Source organism: Peromyscus leucopus, chromosome 16_21, assembly GCF_004664715.2.
Source record: "Peromyscus leucopus breed LL Stock chromosome 16_21, UCI_PerLeu_2.1, whole genome shotgun sequence".
Classification (NCBI taxonomy): Eukaryota; Metazoa; Chordata; class Mammalia; order Rodentia; family Cricetidae; genus Peromyscus; species Peromyscus leucopus.
In genome coordinates this window covers 24517784-24540018 of record NC_051084.1, presented here as the reverse complement: position 1 = coordinate 24540018, position 22235 = coordinate 24517784, and the positions used below count along the sequence as shown (strand labels likewise).

General features: G+C 44.6%; 1 protein-coding gene across 3 annotated transcripts in view; it reads right to left on the bottom strand.

Moving 5' to 3' along the window:
- Window positions 1-21214, bottom strand: part of Bicc1 (BicC family RNA binding protein 1) — a 240317-nt gene extending 219103 nt beyond the window's left edge. For all 3 annotated transcript variants that reach the window (XM_028877260.2, XM_028877261.2, XM_028877262.1), the window contains exon 1: window positions 20893-21214. In XM_028877260.2, the coding sequence (XP_028733093.1) occupies window positions 20893-21082 (190 nt within the window). In that variant the 5' untranslated portion in view covers window positions 21083-21214. The remainder of the gene's footprint in view (window positions 1-20892) is intronic.
- Window positions 21215-22235: the final 1021 nt, after the last annotated feature.

The window sequence follows — 22235 nt, the reverse complement described above, 5'->3', positions numbered from 1 at the left end:
GCTTGTCTGTCAGCGAGGCTGGTGGCCAGCCAGACCGAGCTATTCTTCTGTCTCTACCTGACCCTCCATGATAATGCTGGGTTAGATGCACACACACACCTTTTATGTGAATGCTAGAGACTTCAACTGGGACCTTCATACTTGAACAGCGAGTACTCTTACCCACTGAGCCGTCTCCCCAACCCCATAAATTCACTCCTTAAGAGATTTTAAGAGAGTAAAAAAGTATTAATTTTGATTACTATAAGCAAAAATAATTCTCCTGAACTTCCCTAACTTATCTAAGAATAAATGGTTATGGCTTTAAGTAGTAAGTTCTCATATTAGTTGTATATGAAGGCAGGCACCAATTACCTAAATAAATAAAATATTTAAGCATGAATCATTACTGTTAAACACGAATGTCCTGATTTGTAGTGTAATAGCAATATACATTAATTCCAGTTTACTAGAAGCATCATTTGGTAAGGACCACAAACAGGTGCGGAAAAAAAAATCTAGAACATACAAACCCAAAACCTAAGTATCTGCCAGGGGTTCTTTCTGAGGGCCATGAGAGAGAAGGGTCAGTTCCAGGTAGCAGGTGGCTACAGATGGTTGTTCCTGTGTCTCTCACGCTGCCTTCTCTCCACACACATCTCAATAGCCAAGGTTCGCATGTTTCACAGGCCCACTCTAAACTTTAACTTGGCTATCTCTACAAAGACTCCATCTCCAGGGAGGTCGCATTTAGCGATACAAGGAGCTAGAACTGAATGTTGGAGACACCATCTAATCTATAATATATAGAGATTTGTCTATGTGCACAAAGTCATATGTGTAATGTCTAAATGCATATGGATACATTCATACATGAGCAAAACGGTCATCAATCCTCATCAGTTCTGGAGGGTATAGTTGTATCTAGTACTGTAACACACCATGTCTGGGGTCTGTCACATCCCTAATGTTTTGTGTCTGCTCTGTTCATAACCTTAGTTCTACTTTCTTTTTTAGACACATAACAAAGACCACACATATACATCTACGCTTCAAGAGTAAAGAGCTGCTTCAAGCCAAGCAGTCTAAAATAAAATGCTGAAAACAGAGCATACTTTCCAGTGGAGGTAAAGATCACAGTGTAACCAGGAGGAATGTGCAAGCCAGCAAAAACTGAGCTCAGTAGTTGGGCCAAACCATGATAGTCTACTTTAAAAATATGGAAACCCGAGAAAGTGGTTCTGTTACGACTGTTAGCTGTGGAACTCGGGGCCAGTCCTCCAAACGACGAGTCGCACAAATCCATCTCATGTATTCAGTTTGGAAAGAAATGCGTACTCTGCACATTTGGATTTGGGAGCTTGAAAATGACTGAATCCTTTTTCCTGCTGTGAGCCCCTCAGCACTGAATGCAAATGCTATTACTGAGTCCCAGCTACCACAGGGGGCTGCCTTTAGGAAGGTGGACTTGCCGCAAGTCTCCAGAGGAAATACTCAGAGCTCGGGTTTCGTGGCAACCGTTCTTTCATCCTGACAAACTGTGGAATGTTCTCCTTCTTTTAAGCTATTGATGGGTGAGCTCTTCAAACTGCCTTTGACTTTTTAAACAGCTCTTGTGGAATCAGAATTGACGTCCATCAACAGATGAGTGGATCGTGAAAATGTGGTACCTACACACAATGGGATTGTAGCTGGCTGGGAGGAAAAGTGAAATTTGCAGGAAAATGAATGAAACTAGAAAGTACTATATAGTAAGTGAAGTAATCCAGGGTCAGAAAGACAAGTACCCATGTGGTCTCACATGCAGGTCTAGCTTCTACTTTATATATATGTAAGTGTATATGTGAGTGAGTTTGGACAGAGATCAGCAAACTAGAAAGGGGTCCAGGAGAGAGGGGAAGGCAGCTTTTATGGATGGGGGGGGGAGTGATAGAACACAGAAAAGTAGAAAGGCAAATACGGGGGGGGGGGGGGCCCCGAAGAGTACGAGGGATGGACAGTGTCAGAGTGCAAGAGAGATGGGAGAGGAGGATCCACCAAACTAAACATGCGTGAAGCTGACAGAAGAAAGCTTGGCACTCTGTAAATGCTAATTTTAAAAATAATATTAAAACATCTTCAAAGACCACGGAAGCATGCAAGGAATTTGCTAAGGCAAATAAATCTGTTTTGTCTGAAAAAAAAAAAAATCAATCAGGTTGTTTTGCGTTATTGCAGGGAAAACCATCGAATATAAAGTTTACCATCGAATATAAAGTTTACTGTCTTAACTATTTTAGGTGTGTAGTGCAGTGATGATTACGGTGTACACAGTGGTGCTCAGTGTGTGCACAGATCTGTTCAACAGATCTCAGATGTTTCTTCAGACATTAAAACTCTGTAGTGATCTTGTGTCCCCCAGTATATTGTGCACCCTAATAAACTTACCTGGGGTCAGAGAACAGAACAGCCACTAGATAGACATAGAGGCCAGAAAATGGTGGCACTCACACATCTTTAATCCTAGCATTCTGGTGAGAGATCCATCCAGATCTCTGTGATTTCAAAGCCACACTGGAAACAGCCAGGCATGGTGACTCACACTTTTAATCCCAGGAAGTGATGGCAGGAAGCAGAGAGGTATATTAAGGCGTGAAGACCAGGAACTAGAAGCTGTTAAACTTTTAGGCTTTTGAGCAGCAGTTCAGCTGAGATCCATTCGGATTAAAACACAGAGGCTTCTAGTTTGAGGAAACGAGATCAGCTGAGGAATTGGCGAGGTGAGGTCAGCTGTGGCTGGTTCTGTTTCTCTGATCTTTCAGCATTCACCCCAATACCTGGCTCTGGGTTTATTTTTATTAATAAGACATTTTAAGATTCATACTACAAAACTCCACTTCCAGGGACTGCAGAGAAGGCTCAATAGGAGCAGGCTGGGCGGTGGTGGATCCCAGCACTCAGGAGGCAGAGGCAGGTGGATCTCTGTGAGTTGGAGGCCAGCCTGGTCTACAGAGCGAGATCCAGGACAGGCTCCAAAGCTACACAGAAAAATCCTGTCTCAAAAAACAAAAAAAAAATAGATAGATAGATAAATAGATAGATAGATAGACAGACAGACAGACAGATAGATAGATACGAGCATATATTGCTCTTTCAGAGAACCCCAGTTCTTTTCTCAGCATTCACAGTGAACCACTAACTGGAACTCCAGTTTCAGGAGAACCAGTACCCTCCCTGGTCTCTACAAGCCACCCACATGCATAGCATACATTCACACAGGCACATATACATAAAAAAACACAAAAATAAATCCTTAAAAAACTTTATCCATTAAACAACTCGGTTTGCCTCAATGTGTATGCATATATACACGTGTATATGTGTAAGTGTAAATGTGCATATATATGTGTGTGTGAACTTGTGTGCATGTGTATTTGTGTTCACCAGAATTCCCTAAATATAAAATCACCTCAGGTAAGAACAACTGATTGTACTCCTTTCCTATCTAGATGCTTCCCAGTTTTGAGGCCTATATTCATTAGCAAACTGGTGGTCATCATTATAGCATTTTCATACAGGTATCTATTTCTTTTTCATGCCTGACTGCTCCGGTGAAAACTTTTGATTCTATATAAAAGTACTGGGAGAGATAATCTTACACTGCTCCTGAACTTAGCGAAAAACGTAATTTTTTCACCACTGAATGTAACATTGGCTATGGTCTCTCTCACCCTGCTCTCCTTTGGGCCTTTCTCTCTCCTCGCTCACTTGCTGTGGGTTTTCACATGTGGTCTTTATTATATTTGGGTCATTCCTTCTATTTTTTTTTTTGGATGTTTTTAATGTCTTATTGTGATAGCAAACTCAGTTTTCTCAAATGCATTTTGAGAAATGCATTGTGTTGTCTTTCAATGTGTTTTAAAAAACAGTATTATAGTGATTTTTCATATGTTGAAGCATTCCTACATTTGAAGAATGAATCTTATGTGGTCACATCATGTGATCTTTTCAATGTGTTTTTTAATTCCATTTGTCCATATTTTGTAGCAATATATACCAGGGACACTGGTTCAGTTTTCCTGCAATATCATTGCTTGGTTCAGGTCTCACAATGATGTTTTCTACCAGAGTAAGTTTGGAAATGTTTCTTTCTTGTTGATTTTTTGTATGAATTTGAGTAAATATGAAGTCAACAGCAATTAAAATTTCTAGAAGCTTAACTCAGTGAAGCAATTTGTCTTGGGGTTTTCTCTGTTGGGAGGTTTGGTTTGGTTTTTGTTGTTTTTTTTTTTTTTAATCCTAATTTAATCTCTTTATTAGATATGTTCAAATAGTGTATTTTTTCATAAATCTGTCTTGGCAGATTATAGATTTCTACAATCTTCAAGGTGCATGACTGTTCAAAGTACCCTGTTATAACCTTTTTATTTCTGTGGCATCTGTTGTAATGTCTCATCTCATGCTTTTGATTTTTCTGGTGGATTTTTTTTTTTTTTTTTTTTGAAAGTAGCTAACACGTTTTTTTTTTTTTTCAATTAACGGTCTTCAAAGAACAAAGTATTGATTGCTTTGATCTTTAGTTTTCTATTCTCTATTTCATTTGTTTATGCCCCCATCTTTCTTATTTATTCTCACCAGCTTCAATTCAGGGTGGTTTGCTGTTGTTGTTTTGAGTTGGGTTGTTTTTGGTTTTGGGGTTTGTTTTTTGTTTTTGTTTTGTTTTTATGTTTTGGTTTTTTTTTTTTTGGTTTTTTGGTTTTTATTGTTGTTTGTGGTTATTTTGGCTGTTGTTTTGCTTTGCTGTTTGGTTTGGTTTTTTGGTGTGGTTGTTGCTTGCTTGGTTTTTTTTTGGGGGGGGCATTTTTTGCTTTTGTTTTTGTTGTCTTTTTCTTGCTCCCGGGCTATCAGTCAGTTCACTGATTTGGTTCATTGTTCTTTGTCAGTGTAGACAACACTAAACTTCCCTCCTGCTGCCTCCCCTGGATCACAGACAGTCCTGGTATATTGATTTTCACTTCAATTTTCCTCAAGATACCTTCTAATTTCCCTTGTGGTCTCTCATTTCAAACACTGGTCCTGCGGGAGGGTTTTGTTCTCTCCCATATCCTTGTGGCTTTTTCAGCTTTTCTCATCCTATTGATTTCCAGTTTCATTCAACTGGAGTCAGAAAAGACAACTGTTAGGACCATCCTCTCCTCGAGCCTGCTGAGAACAGTCCTGTGGCATACAACAGCATGCTCCATCCTGGAGAAAGCTCCTGCATACTTGACAAAAACCAATTGTAATGAGAGGATAATGCTTTCTGCACGCCTCTCTGGTATAATTCATTGATTATGTTCAAGACTTCCACTTCCTTGTTCAACCTAAGTTACCAAACGTGAAGTGCTGAAATCTCCTAATTCTTTATCTTGGACCACCTTGGCTGGCACATATGTGGCCCTCTGGTTCTCCTCTGTCATCATCACTGTGGAATACCTTTCCCCATCCTTCCACTTTCAGTGTCTGGATATCCATTTATATATAAAGTGCACTGTCCATCAAGGCCAGAAGAGGGTGTCAGAGCCCCCGGAACTAGAGTTACAGATGGCTGTGAGCTGCCATGTGGGTTGTAAGAACAGAACCTGGATCCTCTCCAAAAGCAGCAAGTGCTCTTCACCACTGAGCAACGGCTACCTCTCCCCCAATTGGCTTATAATGAGACAATTTTCCATTTCTATCTTGTTTTATTGCTAAATGCTAGATTTCTGATGTGATCAGATATGGTTTGCATAGATAATGCATTCCCCATGCTCCCGCACTTATAGCATCTTACTGTGGCAATCTTTCTATTTTGGCAATAATATGACTGCAAACAACATGTTCCTAAATTGTGAGTCCCTGGAAAAATAATACAAACTCTACAGATCTGTAATAATACTGGGGGGGCTCACAATTTCCCACATCAGCAAATTTAAAGTTAAAGCCCCTGGAGAGATGGGGAGATAGCTCAAGAGGACGGCCTGCAATGCCAAGAAGGCCTGAGATTAGATCCCCAAACCCACATATACACCACCACTTGCAGCGGTTGCCGAGACACGGATCTCTGAAGCTCAATAGCCAACCTGTCAAGTCAGTGAGCTCCAGGTTCACAGAGAGAGAGCCCGCTTCAAAATATAAGGTGGCAAGTGACTGAGGAAGACAGCCAACATAAATCTCTATGGACTCCATACACTGTACATTATATAGATATACACACATATGCACACACACACACACATATGCACACACACACACATATGCACACACACACACATATGCACACACACACACACATATGCATACACACACACACACATATGCACACACACACACATATGCACACACACACACATATGCACACACACACACACATATGCATACACACACACACACACACACACACATATGCACACACACACACACACACACACACACACACACACACACACACACAGCAGGAGGGGGCCAGACAGACTGCTCTGTGGTTAAGAGCACTGACTGCTCTTCCAGAGGACCTGGGTTTGATTCCCAGCCCCCACATGGCAGCTGGCAATTGTCTATAACTCCAGTTCAAGGAGACCCAATGCATTCTTCTGGCTCCCACAGGCACTGCACACATAGTGCACAGACATCTATGTGGACAAAACATTCACACACATAAAACAAAATAAAACTTTTTTTTTTTTTTTTTTTTTTTTGGTTTTTCGAGACAGGGTTTCTCTGTGTAGCTTTGCGCCTTTCCTGGAACTCACTTGGTAGCCCAGGCTGGCCTCGAACTCACAGAGATCCGCCTGGCTCTGCCTCCCGAGTGCTGGGAGTAAAGGCGTGCGCCACCACCGCCCGGCTTCAAAATAAAACTTTTAAAACTCAATAAATAAGTAAAAATAGAATTTTAGAATCCTGTGGTGATGCATTGTGTCCCCCAATATACTGTGTCTCCCAATAAAATTTGCCTGGAGATCAGAGTGAAAGCCAGCCACCGTATAGAAGTCAGGAAATTGTAGCACACACCTTTAATCCTATCACTTGGCAGGCAGGGATCTGTCTGGATCTCTGTGAGTTCAAGGCCACACTGGGAACAGAACCAGGCATGGTGGCACACACCTTAAATTCAAACACGAGTTAACCATGGAGGTCTGGAGGTCTGTACAGACAGACAGGAAGTGACAGAGCTGGGCAGGAAGAGGAAGTGATGTAGCTGGACAGAGAGAGCAAATCAGATGGCAGAACAGCAAGACATATAGTCATGGGTAGACAGGAATTATCTCACTTTTGGAAGCTGCAGAGTTGGTGAGGTAAGGTTAGCTATGGCAGTTCCTATTCCTCTGATCTCTCTCAGGCTTTAACCTCAATTTCTGGCTAAGAAGTTTTTATTAATAAGACCGTTTAGCAATTCATCTTACACCTGTACTAAAACAGACATTTCTTTATATGACTATTTCTGCCCCACTCAAGCCAAACAAATTTTCTAACTTTTTCTAATTAAATCACTATAATCAACCAGTTAATAAGAAGGATCCTGCCAGATTATTGGCCTTGCTTTAAATGGTACTCTTAACAACAGCAACAACAAAATCTCAGAACACAGTGAAAGGGACCAGTTGAGAAAAGAGCACAGCACACAGCAGTGGTCCTTCTGTGAGGGCTGAAGGACACACGACACAGGTCTCGATGATTCAATAACACCATTCTGAAAGCGGCTGAGATCGGGACCTACAGGTGTCCTTGTGCCACATAATGCCAGACCATCAGCCACCAGACACAAACCCTGTCACAGGAAACTTGATAACTTGGCTGACTGGTGGAAAAGAAGGAAAATGTGACGAGAAGATGCAACGTGGAGGAGCTCACTCTCCGCCGTCCTGGAGCACAGTGTGTCAACACCGACGACGGGTGCCAAGGACCATCGACTCCGATTACTACAGAAAGCCTGGAAGGAGCTGCCAGGCAGCCCACAGGACTCTGGGTATTGCCACTCTGACTGCCCAGAGGCCAGGAAAGAGGGTGTATGGTTTTGCTCTGTTCCAAGCACTGGATCTTCCAATGCCAAAACACTCCCGCTATCCTCCTGGGAGAGGTGCACGAAGAGGCCAATTCCTACCGACACCACCACCCAAGAAGCCCACTGATGGGGTGAGAGCCCAGAGCGCCCCCCTCAGCCTCACACCAGACAGAGATCCAAAGGACGGGCGGCGGGTCTGTAGTGTGCACTGTGCAAAAGACTTGGAATACCGGAGCTTGGAGGACCTTCGAAGGGGCTTCCCAACCATAACCCTGAGAGTCTGCCCAAAGCAAAATGTCAATGGCAAGAGTGAGCCATGAACTCGGAGCTGACTGCTGGCCAGCACTGTACTAAGAGAAGTGGGTTATTTCTTTCCACCCCAAAAAGACTCGGCTAACCAACATAAAAGACTTCTCATTTTTCAGAGTGGATGGAATATGTCATCCAACAGGTTTCAAAATTACGTGTATGGTCGCCAGGGTGGTGCCTGCCTGTAATCCTAGCTCTTGAGAAACTAAGGCAAGAAGATCAAAAGTTCAAAGCCAGTCTGAGCAACTAAAAAGAAATAAAAATTTAAATCCTCTTTAAATATGGATATGTGTTAGTCTAACTACAAGATGGTCTGATGCTTACAATCAGTTACAATTTTTTATCCGGTTTGACAACTTTTAATTTAGCGCCGGCCCAGATGAGATGCATGTATGAATTACCCAGCATTCCCCTCACATTGAGTTGACTTTGCATGTCCTCATGCAAAAGGCCACGTCACTGGCAGTGCAATGCTCTCTACACTCCCTCAGCCAAGCAGGGCAGACTACCTTGTGTGTAGACAACACCTCTGTCTTCTCTTAAAGACAGCTGTCAAGTACCTCTTAAGGCCAAGTGCAAGCCCTGCATTTAACGTTCCATTCCATGAGGTTAATGTTAGCTCCACTTGCCCAAAATGGGACAAACCCACCATGGGTCAGTCACTTTGTATATACAGTCCAGCTATTTCACAGCACTGGGCTAAATGCTGGAGTAAAATAGAAGATGAATTTGAAAAACACAGACCATTCACAGGGCACCAATTGTGAGTCAGCTTTATAAACATTATTGTGTAATCCTCACCACAGCCCTGAAGAGAAGCATTATTATCCCTGGTTCACAAAGGAGGAAGAGACAATTTAACCAAAGACAGGAGTAGGCAGAGCCTTTGGCGCTACATTTCCACTGAGATTCTCACCCATACCCGGGTCCACTACCGAGATCCTCTGCATTTTCACAGGACTCAAAAAGTGCCTTGCCCCATGGGGAAGGTGGCATGCCACCCTGAACTCAGATGTGATGTGTCTCTGCCCCACATGGGTGTCTGGACTCTCCAACAACCCTTGAGGATAGTCTTGTCCAGATTCACTCAGAATTCCAAAACGACAGCAGAGTTTCAAATTTAAATAATTTACAGGGTTCGTTTGTTTATGAAAATGTGTATCCCAGGATCACCCGTGTCTCCTGGGCTGTTTATGAGGGCTGAGTACACAGGCCTATCGGCATAGTTAATGACTACACAGGCCTAGAGCACAAGGACCATGCCTTTAAGACATACAGTAAACACTCAGGAAGAGCTGCCCCTCTTTCAAGGTTATCCCCTTCAGCGTCATGCACTTCAAAACTTTTGCCTCACAATATAGTTCCCCTAAAACTATGAAATAATCATGGTCACTCCAACTTGGTCTATAGTCAAAATATGATTATTTTGTTAACCAAATGTTCTTTCATAAAACTGTATTTCTAAAACATATTTAGAAATACAACAAACAAGTAGCTAAAAGATTAGGCTGAAAGGATGGGTGAGAAGTAGCAACCACGGCTCTAAGAAAAACTACAAAAAACTATGCAAACGTTCCATAAACATATTCATAGTCAGGAAGTGAAGACAGCCCTTAGGACAAAGACATTGCTTGTAATATATTTCTCTTCTAAAAGTTCTCTTCAAAAGGTTGGGGGTTTATCTCTGTGGTAGAAAGTGCCTGCCATATACAAGGCCCTGGATTTGATTCCTATTACCACCACCACCACCACCACCACCACAACAACAACAACAACAAAAACAAAAACAAAAACCATTTTCTTCACATTGCTTTTTAAATTTCTAGAATAAAAAGCGTTCTGCTTGTGGTACTCGGTGTATGTGTGTCTGCGTCTGTTTGTGCACATGCAGGAGAGAGCATAAGTGTGCATGTGTGTGCACCTGACAGCCATCCAACCAACCTCAGCTGCCATTCCTCTGGCGCCATCTTCTTTATTTTTTGAGATCTCTCACTGGCTAGCTGGCCAGGGAGCCCCATAGATCCACCTGCCGCCTCCTCTCCATCACCAAGACTATACGTGCATGCCCCCACCACATCCAGCTGGGTTTTGTGGGTTGTGGGGATCAAGCTCAGACCCTACAAACACTTTAATGGCCGAGCCACTTCCCCAACCCCCCCTGTACTTGGAGGCTTTTCTGCATCCTACCCAATCCCCCAGCCACTTATAAAATAATCACTCAGAGGCTTACATTAATTACATTAATTATAAATGTTTGGCTGATGGTTCAGGCTTATTACTAACTAGCTCTTACAACTGAAATTAGCCCATTTTTATTAATCTATGTATTGTCATGTGGCCATGGTGCTACCAGTCTGCTGGCATTTTGCTCCTTGGGAGGCTGGATGGCGTCTGCCCAGCTTCGCCCTTCTTTTTCCCTGTATTCAGTTTGGCTTTCCCATCTAGCTATATTCTGCCCTGCCATAGGCCAAAGAAAGTTTATTCTTCAACCAATAAGAGCAATACATATTGCTAGTGTACAGAAGGCCATCCCACATCATCCCCTACACACTCAAAAAAAATATGTTTTTAAAACTATTTTATAAAATACATAGTAACTATTATATCAACTCACTAAAATGCATTTTTAAAAAAACTCAATGCATTCTGAATCACATTACAGGAATGCAGACAAGCTCCCCCTTCACAGGATGGTAAACAGCTGTGCGTGCTCCTTCCAAGTCCCTCCAAGAAGCCACTGTACACAGCCCACACAAACTACACTCCTAGACGCAAAGCTTTCAAGATGGCCTCATAAGGAGGCAGAAATGCCAGCTCCCAGGGTAGCAGGGAACCCCAGAAGATAAGACTCAGAGGCCTCTGGAAGTATTTCACCATCTTGACCACCTACTAATGTTTCTCAAAGTTTGGCCCTGGGACCACCTACGTTAGGCTGGTACTCAACGCTCTCAAAACACGGATCACGGCCTCAAGCCCTTCGCCTCACCCCCACTTCCCAGACATGAAGAATCTGGACTCTGAGCGAGGACGAAAGTTTGCCTTTTAAAACAGACTCGGGATTTTGATGTATACATATTTTTAAGAAATACTGATTCAAAACATGCTGACCAGATAAGGCGAACATTGCTTAAATTTTTCAGTGATTAAAAACCAAACACCCCTCACTCTGCACCGACCATCCTGCCTTCTAACATCCCCCAGCCGCCGTCTCAAACAAGCCAGGCCTGTCAGGATCACCGGTCCAAGAGGTAGGTCACCTATGAACCTGCTTCTCTTTTCCTAAACTGAACATTCTTCTAGAAAAAAAAAAAATTGAAACATTGATCAAAAGCCAATGTGTGTGGCATATGCCTGTAACCCCAGCAGCACTTGGGAGGATGAGGCAGGAGGTTGGTGAGTGTGAGGCCAGCCTGGGTTCATAATGAAAGTCTATGAAAAATAAAGGAAGAATGCAAGGGGGGACAGAAAGACCCACCACACTGTGCCCCAAAATTTTACTAATAATAAATTCCGTCACTACTAGAATAACAGAGGATTCACACAAGGTTTTTTGGCAAAGCATGTCTGGAGGTGAACACTCAACACGACCTCATCTTTGTTCCTGCCTCACCTGGCGCTGTCCATATTTCCCACACAGGATTTCTAATCCTCACAATGTAGAAGAGACTCTGTCCCCACTTTAGAGATCAATGTACCAAAACTTAAAAAAGTAAATCACTTGGGCCAGGCCACAGAGCCAGGATCTGAGCCCTGGTGAGTGAACAGCAACATAATTAGGCTCTTTCCACTGTGGCACTGTTATAAGCATTGTAACATTTCAACAAAGTCCGGTGTATCAAGGGAATCATGATTTATAATTTATATATAATTAATGATAATAATAATTTCGTACATCTGAAATTATGTCCTTCTAGAATCTCAAAAAGAAAAAACGCTCATAATAAAACCGCAAAGAGGAAAGAGAGGGAGGATGGTCTTACTATAGAATTTAAGTCACACAGGGTAGGATCCATAGTTAGCTCAGATCCATCTCTTCCCAGTGGTGAACAATAAAGGTGACATACAGCAGCAGGAACTTCATAGAGTTTTAAAAATATGTGATGTATGGGCATATGTTTTGAAGATCAGGAAAAGGTTTCCAAAATAAAATCATTGGTGACTGATGAATTTTGGAGCCAGTAATGGATGGAATTGGTGTGTTCGTTTTGTATATCTATCTACACTTTTCAAGTATTCTATAATAAGCTTGTGTTTGCTTTTTAAATCAAGGGATAATACAGCGGGTAGTTTTCAAATCCTCTGATTTAGTACCTCCCTACAAGCAATGTCACTGGGCTCCAGATAAAGTCAATGTACAGAGTCATGTGTGATGTCTTTTCCACATCACAAAAACCACCATTTACTTAGAATGCAAATGTTGTCTCTCTGGGAGCCAGCCTTGTGGTGGTATTGTGTTCCCCAGAATATTGTGCACCCTAATAAACTTATCTGGGGTCAGAGACAGAACAGCCACTAGATACAAAGGCTAGAAAATGGTGGCACTCATACCATTAATCCTGGCACTCCAGAGGTAGAAATCCCTCTGGATCTCTGTGAGTTCAAGGCCACATTGGAAATGGCCAGGCATGGTGACACACGCCTTTACTCCCAGAAAGTGAGCCTTTAATCCCAGGGAGTGGTGGTAGAAAGCAGAAAGGTATATAAGGCGTGTGGACCAGAAACTAGAAGCATTTGGCTGCTTAAGCATTTGGCTGGTTAAGCTTCAGGCTTTGGAGCAACACAGTTCAGCTGAGATTCATTCCGGATGAGGACTCAGAGGCTTCCAGTCTGAGGAAACAGGACCAGCTGAGAAGTTGGCCAGGGTAGGTTAGCTGTGGCTTGTTCTGTCTCTCTGATCTTCCAAAATTTACCCCAATGTCTGGTCCGGGTTTGATCTTATTAATAAGAACTGTTAAGATTCATGCTACACAGCCTCATAGATGAGAACAGGATTTAATACTTATCACAAATGAATGTGATCAGCACCTACCATTATCAAGGGGTTCGAAGGCAGGAAATGTTGTGTAGACAGGGCCGAGGACTGGATCAGTGGGTAAAAAAAGCACTTGCTCTTCAAGCGTAAGGACTCAAAGTCTGAATCCCCACAACTTATACATGTACGTGTACACACACACACACACACACCACACAAATAAATGTAATTTTAGAAGTTTAAAACAAAAAGGTATAAAAATGTGTCCATGTGCAGTGTACTCAGAGCATTCCTACGGATGGATGGTTTCACACATCTTGGAACTTGTGCTAAATGCTAACACACCAAAGGACTAACTAAGTATTAAATGAGCTGGCGCTTAGAGCCTCACAGCTAGAGCCACTTGCCAACTATCCCCACACACTGAGAAAGCCTTTGTAAGTCGGTATGAGGTGTGTGCCTCATCTCCTACAGCACACTAAGTAGTCTACATAAAAGACTAGAGATGGTCACTCTCATCATGTACATTGTTTTGTTTGTTTGTTTGTTTTGTTTTTTTAAGACAGGGTTTCTCTGTGTAGCTTTGGCGTCTTCCCTGGAACTCCCTCTGTAGCCCAGGCTGGCCTCGAACTCACAGAGATCCTCCTGCCTCTGCCTCCTGTGTGCTGGGATTAAAGGCGTGCGCCACCACCGCCCGGCCATCATGTGCATTCTTATATGAGAACTCTATTAATAGAGTAAATGCCATAAATCAGATGTGCCAACTGGCACACTGTGTTAGCTCATTCTGGGAAACTTCAAACTGCAAAATATGGCACAAATGTGATGCTCATCCTATCTAACTACCTCAGAATGATTTCATCTTCTGAGCAAGATCTGGCTTCATTGGCCAGACTCTGCTAGACTGACTAGTTTACGAGATGGGGAAAGGGGGGAAATGGGAACTATATTCCAAAAGAAAGAAGATGGCTAGAAGGAGAGAAGATATAGTAGTACAAAAGAAAATGAATATTTGTACATATCAGGTCATCCTTTTATTTAAAAAAAAAAAATAAAGAAAACACTGAAGACAAAATGATGGCGATACAAATGAGCGTTTCAGGAACTGGGGAACACTTATCAGGGAGGTCGTGTGTTCAGTATCTGCAAAGTCGGGGCTCCATCTGCAGCACTATGAAAAGGCCACTTTTGGGACTCAGGGGCCCCGGGTCATCTGGTTGAAGAAGTGGGAAGAGGAGAGCATCTCTGGAAGACAGCGGCATCTTTCCTGTGTGATGCTTGTTTGATGCCTGCATTACTCTGAGTACATTGCCAAGAACTCCAGTCTTGGGGCTACAAATGCTGCCCAGAAACCCCCAACCCAGGGAACCTCTTGCTTTTCTCAGGATTGCATCTGTGCTTCACCCACAGCTAGGACACGTGAACCGACTGACTCAGCGTCCACTCTGACACCATGCTTGTCTGCCTACATCATCCACAGAAGGTGGAAAAGAAGACACACTCCCCAAGACTCCCAAAGAAACAGTGGCCAGCCGGGCGGTGGTGGCGCACGCCTTTAATCCCAGCACTCGGGAGGCAGAGCCAGGCGGATCTCTGTGAGTTCAAGGCCAGCCTGGGCTACCAAGTGAGTTCCAGGAAAGGCGCAAAGCTACACAGAGAAACCCTGTCTCGAAAAACCAAAAAAAAAAAAAAAAAAAGAAAGAAACAGTGGCCAAAGGAACCCGGGTGAACTTTCAGTATTCTCTGTCCCACATAAATGTGGAATTTTGCCTGCATGAATCCCAGATGCATCTGTTACAGGCAGATATATGCCACAATACTGCATAAAACAAAGCAAAGGCCACAGGCTGAACCGGTGATACCCCGGAACAGGATGGATGGACGCTGAGCTCCTTGATGTCCTTGCTCATCTACTGAGGCCTGGACCACATAACTGGTTATTTTTTTTTTTCTTTTGGCGGCAGCCAAATACATTCCTGCCTGCAAAAGTCATTGATATAAGGAAATCTCATGCTTGAACGTGTTAATGATCAACTTGACCAGAAACCCCCACATCTCCACAGAGACAAGACTTATTGAGTATATACACATTACTGGAAGGGCTTTTGTCCTATGCCCTTTGGTGAAGGGGGCATCTTCCCAGGCCTCTTCAAGTTGCTAAGACAGCGCCCTAGTCCAGGGATGGTCTGAGAGAAGCACCTGATCACTTCCCTGCAAGCTACAGGGCCGCTGAAGTCATTTTCAACTTTAGGCAACATGTTAGCTTTGCCTTTGCATTCCGCTCTCTGGCTGAATTACAATCATCCTATCTAACTTCCCAATTTTATTCAAAATCTCCTTGATAAATCAAATACCCCCATCCGAAAAAAAATTCACATGCACTTTTTTTTAATTAAGGGACCTAGCAGTGCTTGGGGTCTTGTGTTTTGCATTTTTAGGTTTTTTTTTTTTAATGTGTGTTTTGCCTGGATGTATGTATATGCACCATACGAGTGCAGTACCTGAGGAGGCCAGAAGAGGTCATCAGATACCCTGGGGATGGAGTTAATAAGCCGTTGTGAGTCATCATGTGGGTGCAGGGAACTGAACCTGAGTCCTCTTCGAGAGCAGCAAGCACTCTTAACTGCTGAACCATCTCTCCAGCCCCCATGTTTGGAACTCTCTTTCCATCACAGGGGACAGTGATACTGCTGCTGTCACTGCACTGACACTTCCAAGTGCCATGTGCCCGACCCTACAGCATTCTATACACAACTCATTGTGCTTCCATCTCCCTGTAATGAGATCTTTAAAAAAAAAAAAAAAAAAAAGATTGATTTTACATGTATCCATATGTCTGTGAGAGTACATACTTGCGGAGGGCAGAGAGGGCATCGGATCCCCTGGAACTGGAGTTACTAGGTGTTGTGAGCTGCCCAACAAGGGTGCTAGGAACCAAACCCGGGTCCTCCACAAGAGCAGCATTGAACCTCTGCCCTCTCCCTGTCACCTGCAGCCCCCCCACCTTTATCCAGCACTCTAAGGTGAGACCATCCATCCCTGCCCCTTCTGCACAGATGAGAGAATAAATCGTGCCCAGGCACAGTGTTTTCTTCTTATGAAAAACGCCTTTCCACACACTGATGAGAGGCTCAAGAACAGAGCGTTTCTAGCAGAAGAGGGGTTGATAGTCCTTAAAGAGGCACAGCGAGAGAATGGGAAGCCTTTCAGAGAATGAAAACGACTCAAAGCAAGAGCAAGTTCCACCCAAGAGGCTCAGAAGACCTCTACCTCCTCAGCCCCATCCGTCAGAGATTGACGCAGCTGTACACAGCACTTTCTAGGGCTAAGCCACTCGCCACCCTGCAAGCTACCAGGGGGCCAACAATGATCTTAAAATAGCTGTGAGGTTCATTATATTTATTCTCTAGTGCTGGACTCTCACTCTTAATATATGAATACATACTCTACTACTATATATATATATTGTGAAATATTGTGACTTAAAATGAATATTGTTTCTGTAATTCATTCAACATTCCCTCTGCAGACAGAACTGAGATATTTATATCACTTTACATGTATTTTTTAAATTTATGTGTATGCCTGTGTAAGTATACGCCACCTGTGGTGGGGTCATTCACAGAAACCAGAAGAGGGATTCTGATCCTCTGGAGCTGGCAATTGTGTTACAGGCAATTGTGAGCTGCCAGATGTAGGTGGGTACAGAACTCGGGTCCTCTGGAAGAGCAGCAAGTGTTCTTAACCCTTGAGTCATTTCTCCAGCTCCCACTGTGATATTTTATATGCACCTTTTTTCCTCTTAATCATTACAGCCGCTTCAAGGTCTCATAACTGTTACTAACGATGCTTTTTTAGAAAGATAGCCTCAGGTAACATAATGGCAACAGACAATCTTGATCTGGCCCGAAGCCCTGTGCACATACCCACTGTCCTTCATAAAGCTATTTGATCTGTTAATGTTTGTTAGCCTTGATCAAGCACTAGCTAGAAAGCTCTGTTCACTTAAGCTTTCCTCTTTAAGTTCACTTCTGGAACTTCCTCATCGTCTCGTATTTTTGCTTCGTGTTTCTTCCACCTCCACAACAATAGCTAAGAAAGAAACAATACCTAGTCACCACACCAGGTGGTAAAGTTGGCCAAGTTAGAGCAATGACACAAGGTGGCCACGGTGCCAGCCTGCCCTGGCAGCCAGGTCTGCTCAGGCAGGAAGGGATCCCAGTTTGTTCCGGTACTGTGAAAGCCCTGCGTGGTTCCTGAAGTCTTCCCCATCCTAGAGGGAAAGCTCAGTAGATGTCAATCTCCTTTATAAGTCCACGCCCATATCCCCGATTCCTTTACTTCTCTGCTGAAACGGCTCAGGACTCAACCTTGAAAATGTTTATGCCTCTCAGCTGTATGGGGGGGAATTCTCAGTCTGAGTTAAACACGCATGTTTTGTGATGGCGAAAAGGAAGTATTCGTACAGGGATCCCATCTTTGCTACTACTGTTCTCTGGCAAGCGCCACCACTGTATCCCAGATACTCCTGACTACTCCCCATCTCTTTCGGGGCAACCCTCCTTTTCGCAAAGTGTAACTCACTCAACTGACTTAAAGGAATCAACAGCGTGACTCCTGGTGAAGTCTACCAAAATGCTGAGGGCTAGCTATGGAAGAAATAGAACACGATGTTTCCTTACCACTAAAAAATGCTGGACATGGCATGCATCCCAAAGCTGAGAATGCCCGGGGGGGGGGGGGGGGACACTAAACTCAAAAGTAAATTCCCGTGTTAAAAAAAAAAATTGACCAGGAAGATCGATAACTGTCATCAAGATACCAACCAAAATGCCAGACATTCTTTATGGCTATCTCAAAGTAGCTGTTTTTTAAAAGGAAGAGGGGGGAAAAGTAGTAATTTTCCCTATATTTTGGTCTAGTGGTTTTTATGTACATCACTTAGACTCCATGATCATGCAAGAACGGTATTTTATTTCTTTGACTGCTAGCCTACTGCCCATTTTAACCTCAGTGAATTTTTGGTCCATTGCGTAGAAGACTCTCTCTACTAATAAAAATGCGACCTATTAAAGATTAACTTGCCCCCAGGACAGTCTCTCTAAAAACAAATTCCAGGCATTATAATCACCAATTTACACTCTGAAGACTTGAAGGCCCACAACCTTGCTTACCCTGTTTTAAAATGGAAAATCCCATATACTTTTTAAGGGTATTGTGAAAAGAAAAAAAAAAATGGCAAATCACAAATTCACAATCACCAGAAATACAGACAAATGCAACCTTTCCCTACATGACCCTTTCCAATGGAAAAGTTTCCACCTAAAAATGCCTTTTTTGTGTTTTGTGGGGTTTTTTTTGTTTGTTTTTGTTTTTGTTTTGCCAGACTTGGGGTTTTATCTGTTTTACTTTTACGACTCTGAATCTGCAAATGCGTCTTTTCCCAACTATATATGTAACAAACTAGTACACACTTGAAATGAGTTGGTCCCGTGAGGGAATGCCGCATTATTCAGCTCCTGGTACATACCACCACTGCATGCAGCAAGCCTTGCTCCTTAGGCATCCAAACCAGAGGTTCTAAAAATCAACCTCTGTTTTACAGCTGGGGAAACTGAGGGCAGAGAGAGGCCCAGGGGTTTGATTAAGATCTCACAGGGATCTGAATGCAAGTCTGAGCAACTCTGGGCTCATACCTGCTAACTGCATAAAGCAATTAAACACAGGATCACCTTTGGTTCACCAAAGGTGGTGGTTCCGTGCACTGTGTGGGTAGGAGTAATAAAATGCCATAGTGCACTGTGCGCTAGGTTCTCTTCTCAACCGACTTCAAGGCTTACTTTGCCAACCAGGTAATGTATCTGTACGTAACTCTGGAAAATGAATCGAAGAACTTTTCAATCACTAAGTGGATAATTCATTATGTATAGGTTGACAAGGGCTAACTGCTAAACATCTGACCACTTAAAAGGGATTTAGGCCTTCAGCTGTTAGAATGGCATGCCTAAAAGATACATAACACTTTAGGTTTCCAAAATGTCCTACCCATATTTTATTGGATTCAAAATGAAAATTCACTGAAAAAGAAATCCCCAGGGAGAATTCCGATTTTACAACTAGACTTTCCAGAAACTGGCATCCATGTCAGTATTTGTGCAGGGCACCAATTAAGGATGATACCACCCTGTTCTTCCGAGTAATCGCTCATCCTGTTTCCAACTCAAGAGCAAGTTGGAAAGTGGTTAAACGATGGGTCTGGGATCTTAAGGTTCAAAACAAACAATCTTACAATACTTCTGCAACATAATTGTAACATTTTGTTTGCTCCCCCAAAACTAGGCAAAATTGTGGAACTAATAAGCATCACAAATGAAAATTACTGAAATGTAACCCGGCTTCAATTTTCAAATCCATTACTTTCTTACAAAGTTACATAATTTAAGGGAGAACAAGCCCGAGACATGACATTCGGAATGTTTATCAATACAAATAAGCAAAAAGGAGAGAGTTCTCAGCCCTTCCAGAAATGCCTGCCAAGCACTCCTGATACTTATTTCCACTAAGTTATTGTTTGGGAAAACATGTTGTTCTCTCTTAAAATAACCCTCTTAATTGTTCTGAAAAGCCACTGCATTTCCAGAGAGGAATAACTCGCTTCCATACTGCGATACATTGACTGATAAAGTCAAAATAAGTCACACAGACGGCCATAAAATCGAGTCTGTAGACCTCCAAGTTTTCTAAGATGAAGGATGGGAGCTACCGAATCCTCACCACTCTCCCTTCCTGAGACCAGGGACCACTTCTCAAGTCTTCAAAAATAATGCTCACTCCGCTACCTCATCTCTGACTTCGGATGTAGGAGGTGAGTCCCACAGGTGACCACAGGTAGGCTGGTAATGAAAATTTTTAAAGGTCAAAATGACCTTGGACGTGTTAGCATTCCCTCTAATCCTAACGCGATAAATCAAAATTTGCTTCCAATCAATCCAGTGTGAAGAAAAAAAAATTTTTTTTTCTGGGAAAGTCCCAGAAACTCTAGAGTTAAAAAATAAAACTTAAAAAAAAATCTCCAAATTATGAAAGACAAAGTCAGACTCCCACAGCTGCAAGGGAGAAGTTTCTGAACTGAATGTAACTCAAGCTGTCTTTTAGGAGCCCGGCTCCCCTGACACATGTTACCCTCGCACTGCCAGGACACGGATCCCCACGCCTGGGTGACTTGCTCCTCCAGCCCGAGCCTCCAGCGTGGGGGCGGGGGCTCGCAGCTGAAAGCTTGACATCTGCAGCTTTTCCAGGCGACCAGACCAGGCCCTAGCTGGAGGAAGCGGATACTGACGAGGGGAGGGAAAAGACGCGGCAGGGGTAGCCGGGACTCCTGGCTACGAGAAGCCGGGCAGAGTCACTCACGCTGGGCGGTCCCGGCGCGTGGGGATGCCACGGCCCAGATGTCCCAGCTGCAGCTGGCATCTCCGAAGTACGAATGGCAACTTAGGGGGCGGCAGGACAAACTTGGGCCTCTAGCTCCTCCGATCCGGCGAACTGGCAGTGGGGGGGTTGGGGGTGAGTCCCGTGCGCGGACCGGGCGCGTCGTGGGCCCTTAAGAGGAGATCGGGAGCAGGAGCATGCCTACCTTGGAGCATGGCCTCGAGTTTCTTCCTGTCCACGCGGAAGCGCTCCTCGCTCCACTCGGGACTGTGCAGGGGCGCCGCGGCCACCAGATCGTCCTCGGAGCCGGCCACCGGCGAGTCGGTGCTGCGCTCGCTGTTGGAGCCCGGGTCCGACTGCGCCGCCAGGTAGCCCGGCTCGCCCTGCGCGGCCATGGTGCGAGCGGCGCTCGGGCTGCCCCGCCGCCCCGGCCCGGGCCGCTCTGGCTCCGCGCGCCGCGGCGCTAGCTCGTGCCCCCTCCGTCGCCGCCGCCGCCGCCGTGGCCGCGGGAAGCCCTGCGCATCCCCGCCTCGGGCGCCGCCCCCGCCCCACCGCGCCGAGCTGCGCCCCGGCCCGCGCCCCCGCCTGCAGCGCCCGCTCCAAGCGCAGAGCGCAGCCCGCGCCTCTGGCCGCCGCCGGCCCCGCCGCCTCGCGCGCTCATTGGCCGGCCCGGCCCACGGGGAGCGACGGGCGGGAGCCATCGGCCCGCGCCCTCTCACACGCACCACGTCCACACGCCGCGCGGCGCCGCCCCGAAAGCCTGCCCCTCGCGCGGACCCTCGGGCTCTCGGACACCCTAGCCAAGTTCGAGCCCGGCGCTCCCCGGGGTGCCCGGCAGGCGCCTTCGCCACTGACTGCCACTTTTCTGTGTTTTCGCATAGAGTCCATCCCTCTCCAAACTCCCAAATTCCTATGTCCTCCTACAAGGCCAAGTTCAAGCCCAAAGTTCCCGCGTGCCCGCCAGGCACACAAGCTTGCATCACTTACTGTCACTTTTCTGTCCCTACACCTGGATTTCACCCCTCTCCATACTCAAGAGTACTCCAAACTTTGACTTGGCCAAGTTCAAACCCAGGGAGGCCCTGAAGTCCTCCAAGAGTGCACGCAAAAGTCCACTCCTATCTACACACCCACGGGACACCCTGAGTCTGTCCCACAAGTGTGAATGGTAATAGTAAAAATAAGAGATCTGGGGCAGGAAGGATCAATGCCCAACTTTTGCAGTCATCAGAACAGACCTGACTCACGGGCACCCATCCCTTCCAATCCAAAGAGCCCTTCACCTTGCCAAAGCAAAGAGCAGCGCAAAGATGGGCGGCAAAAGGAGACCTCTCCTCCAGACTCTTTGCGATTTTTTAAGGAAGAGGTAGAGATGGGGAGATGTGCCTGTCTCTGAGTTTCTGTTCATTTCTACCTTTGTTGACACTCGTTTCACCACCTGAAGCATCTATCCCTACCCGAGATCAGAGATGACTACCTCGTCCTCCTAGGGCTCTTCTCTTTCCTAGGCCGCCCCTAGACGAAGACCTGCAATTGATCCTGACTTCC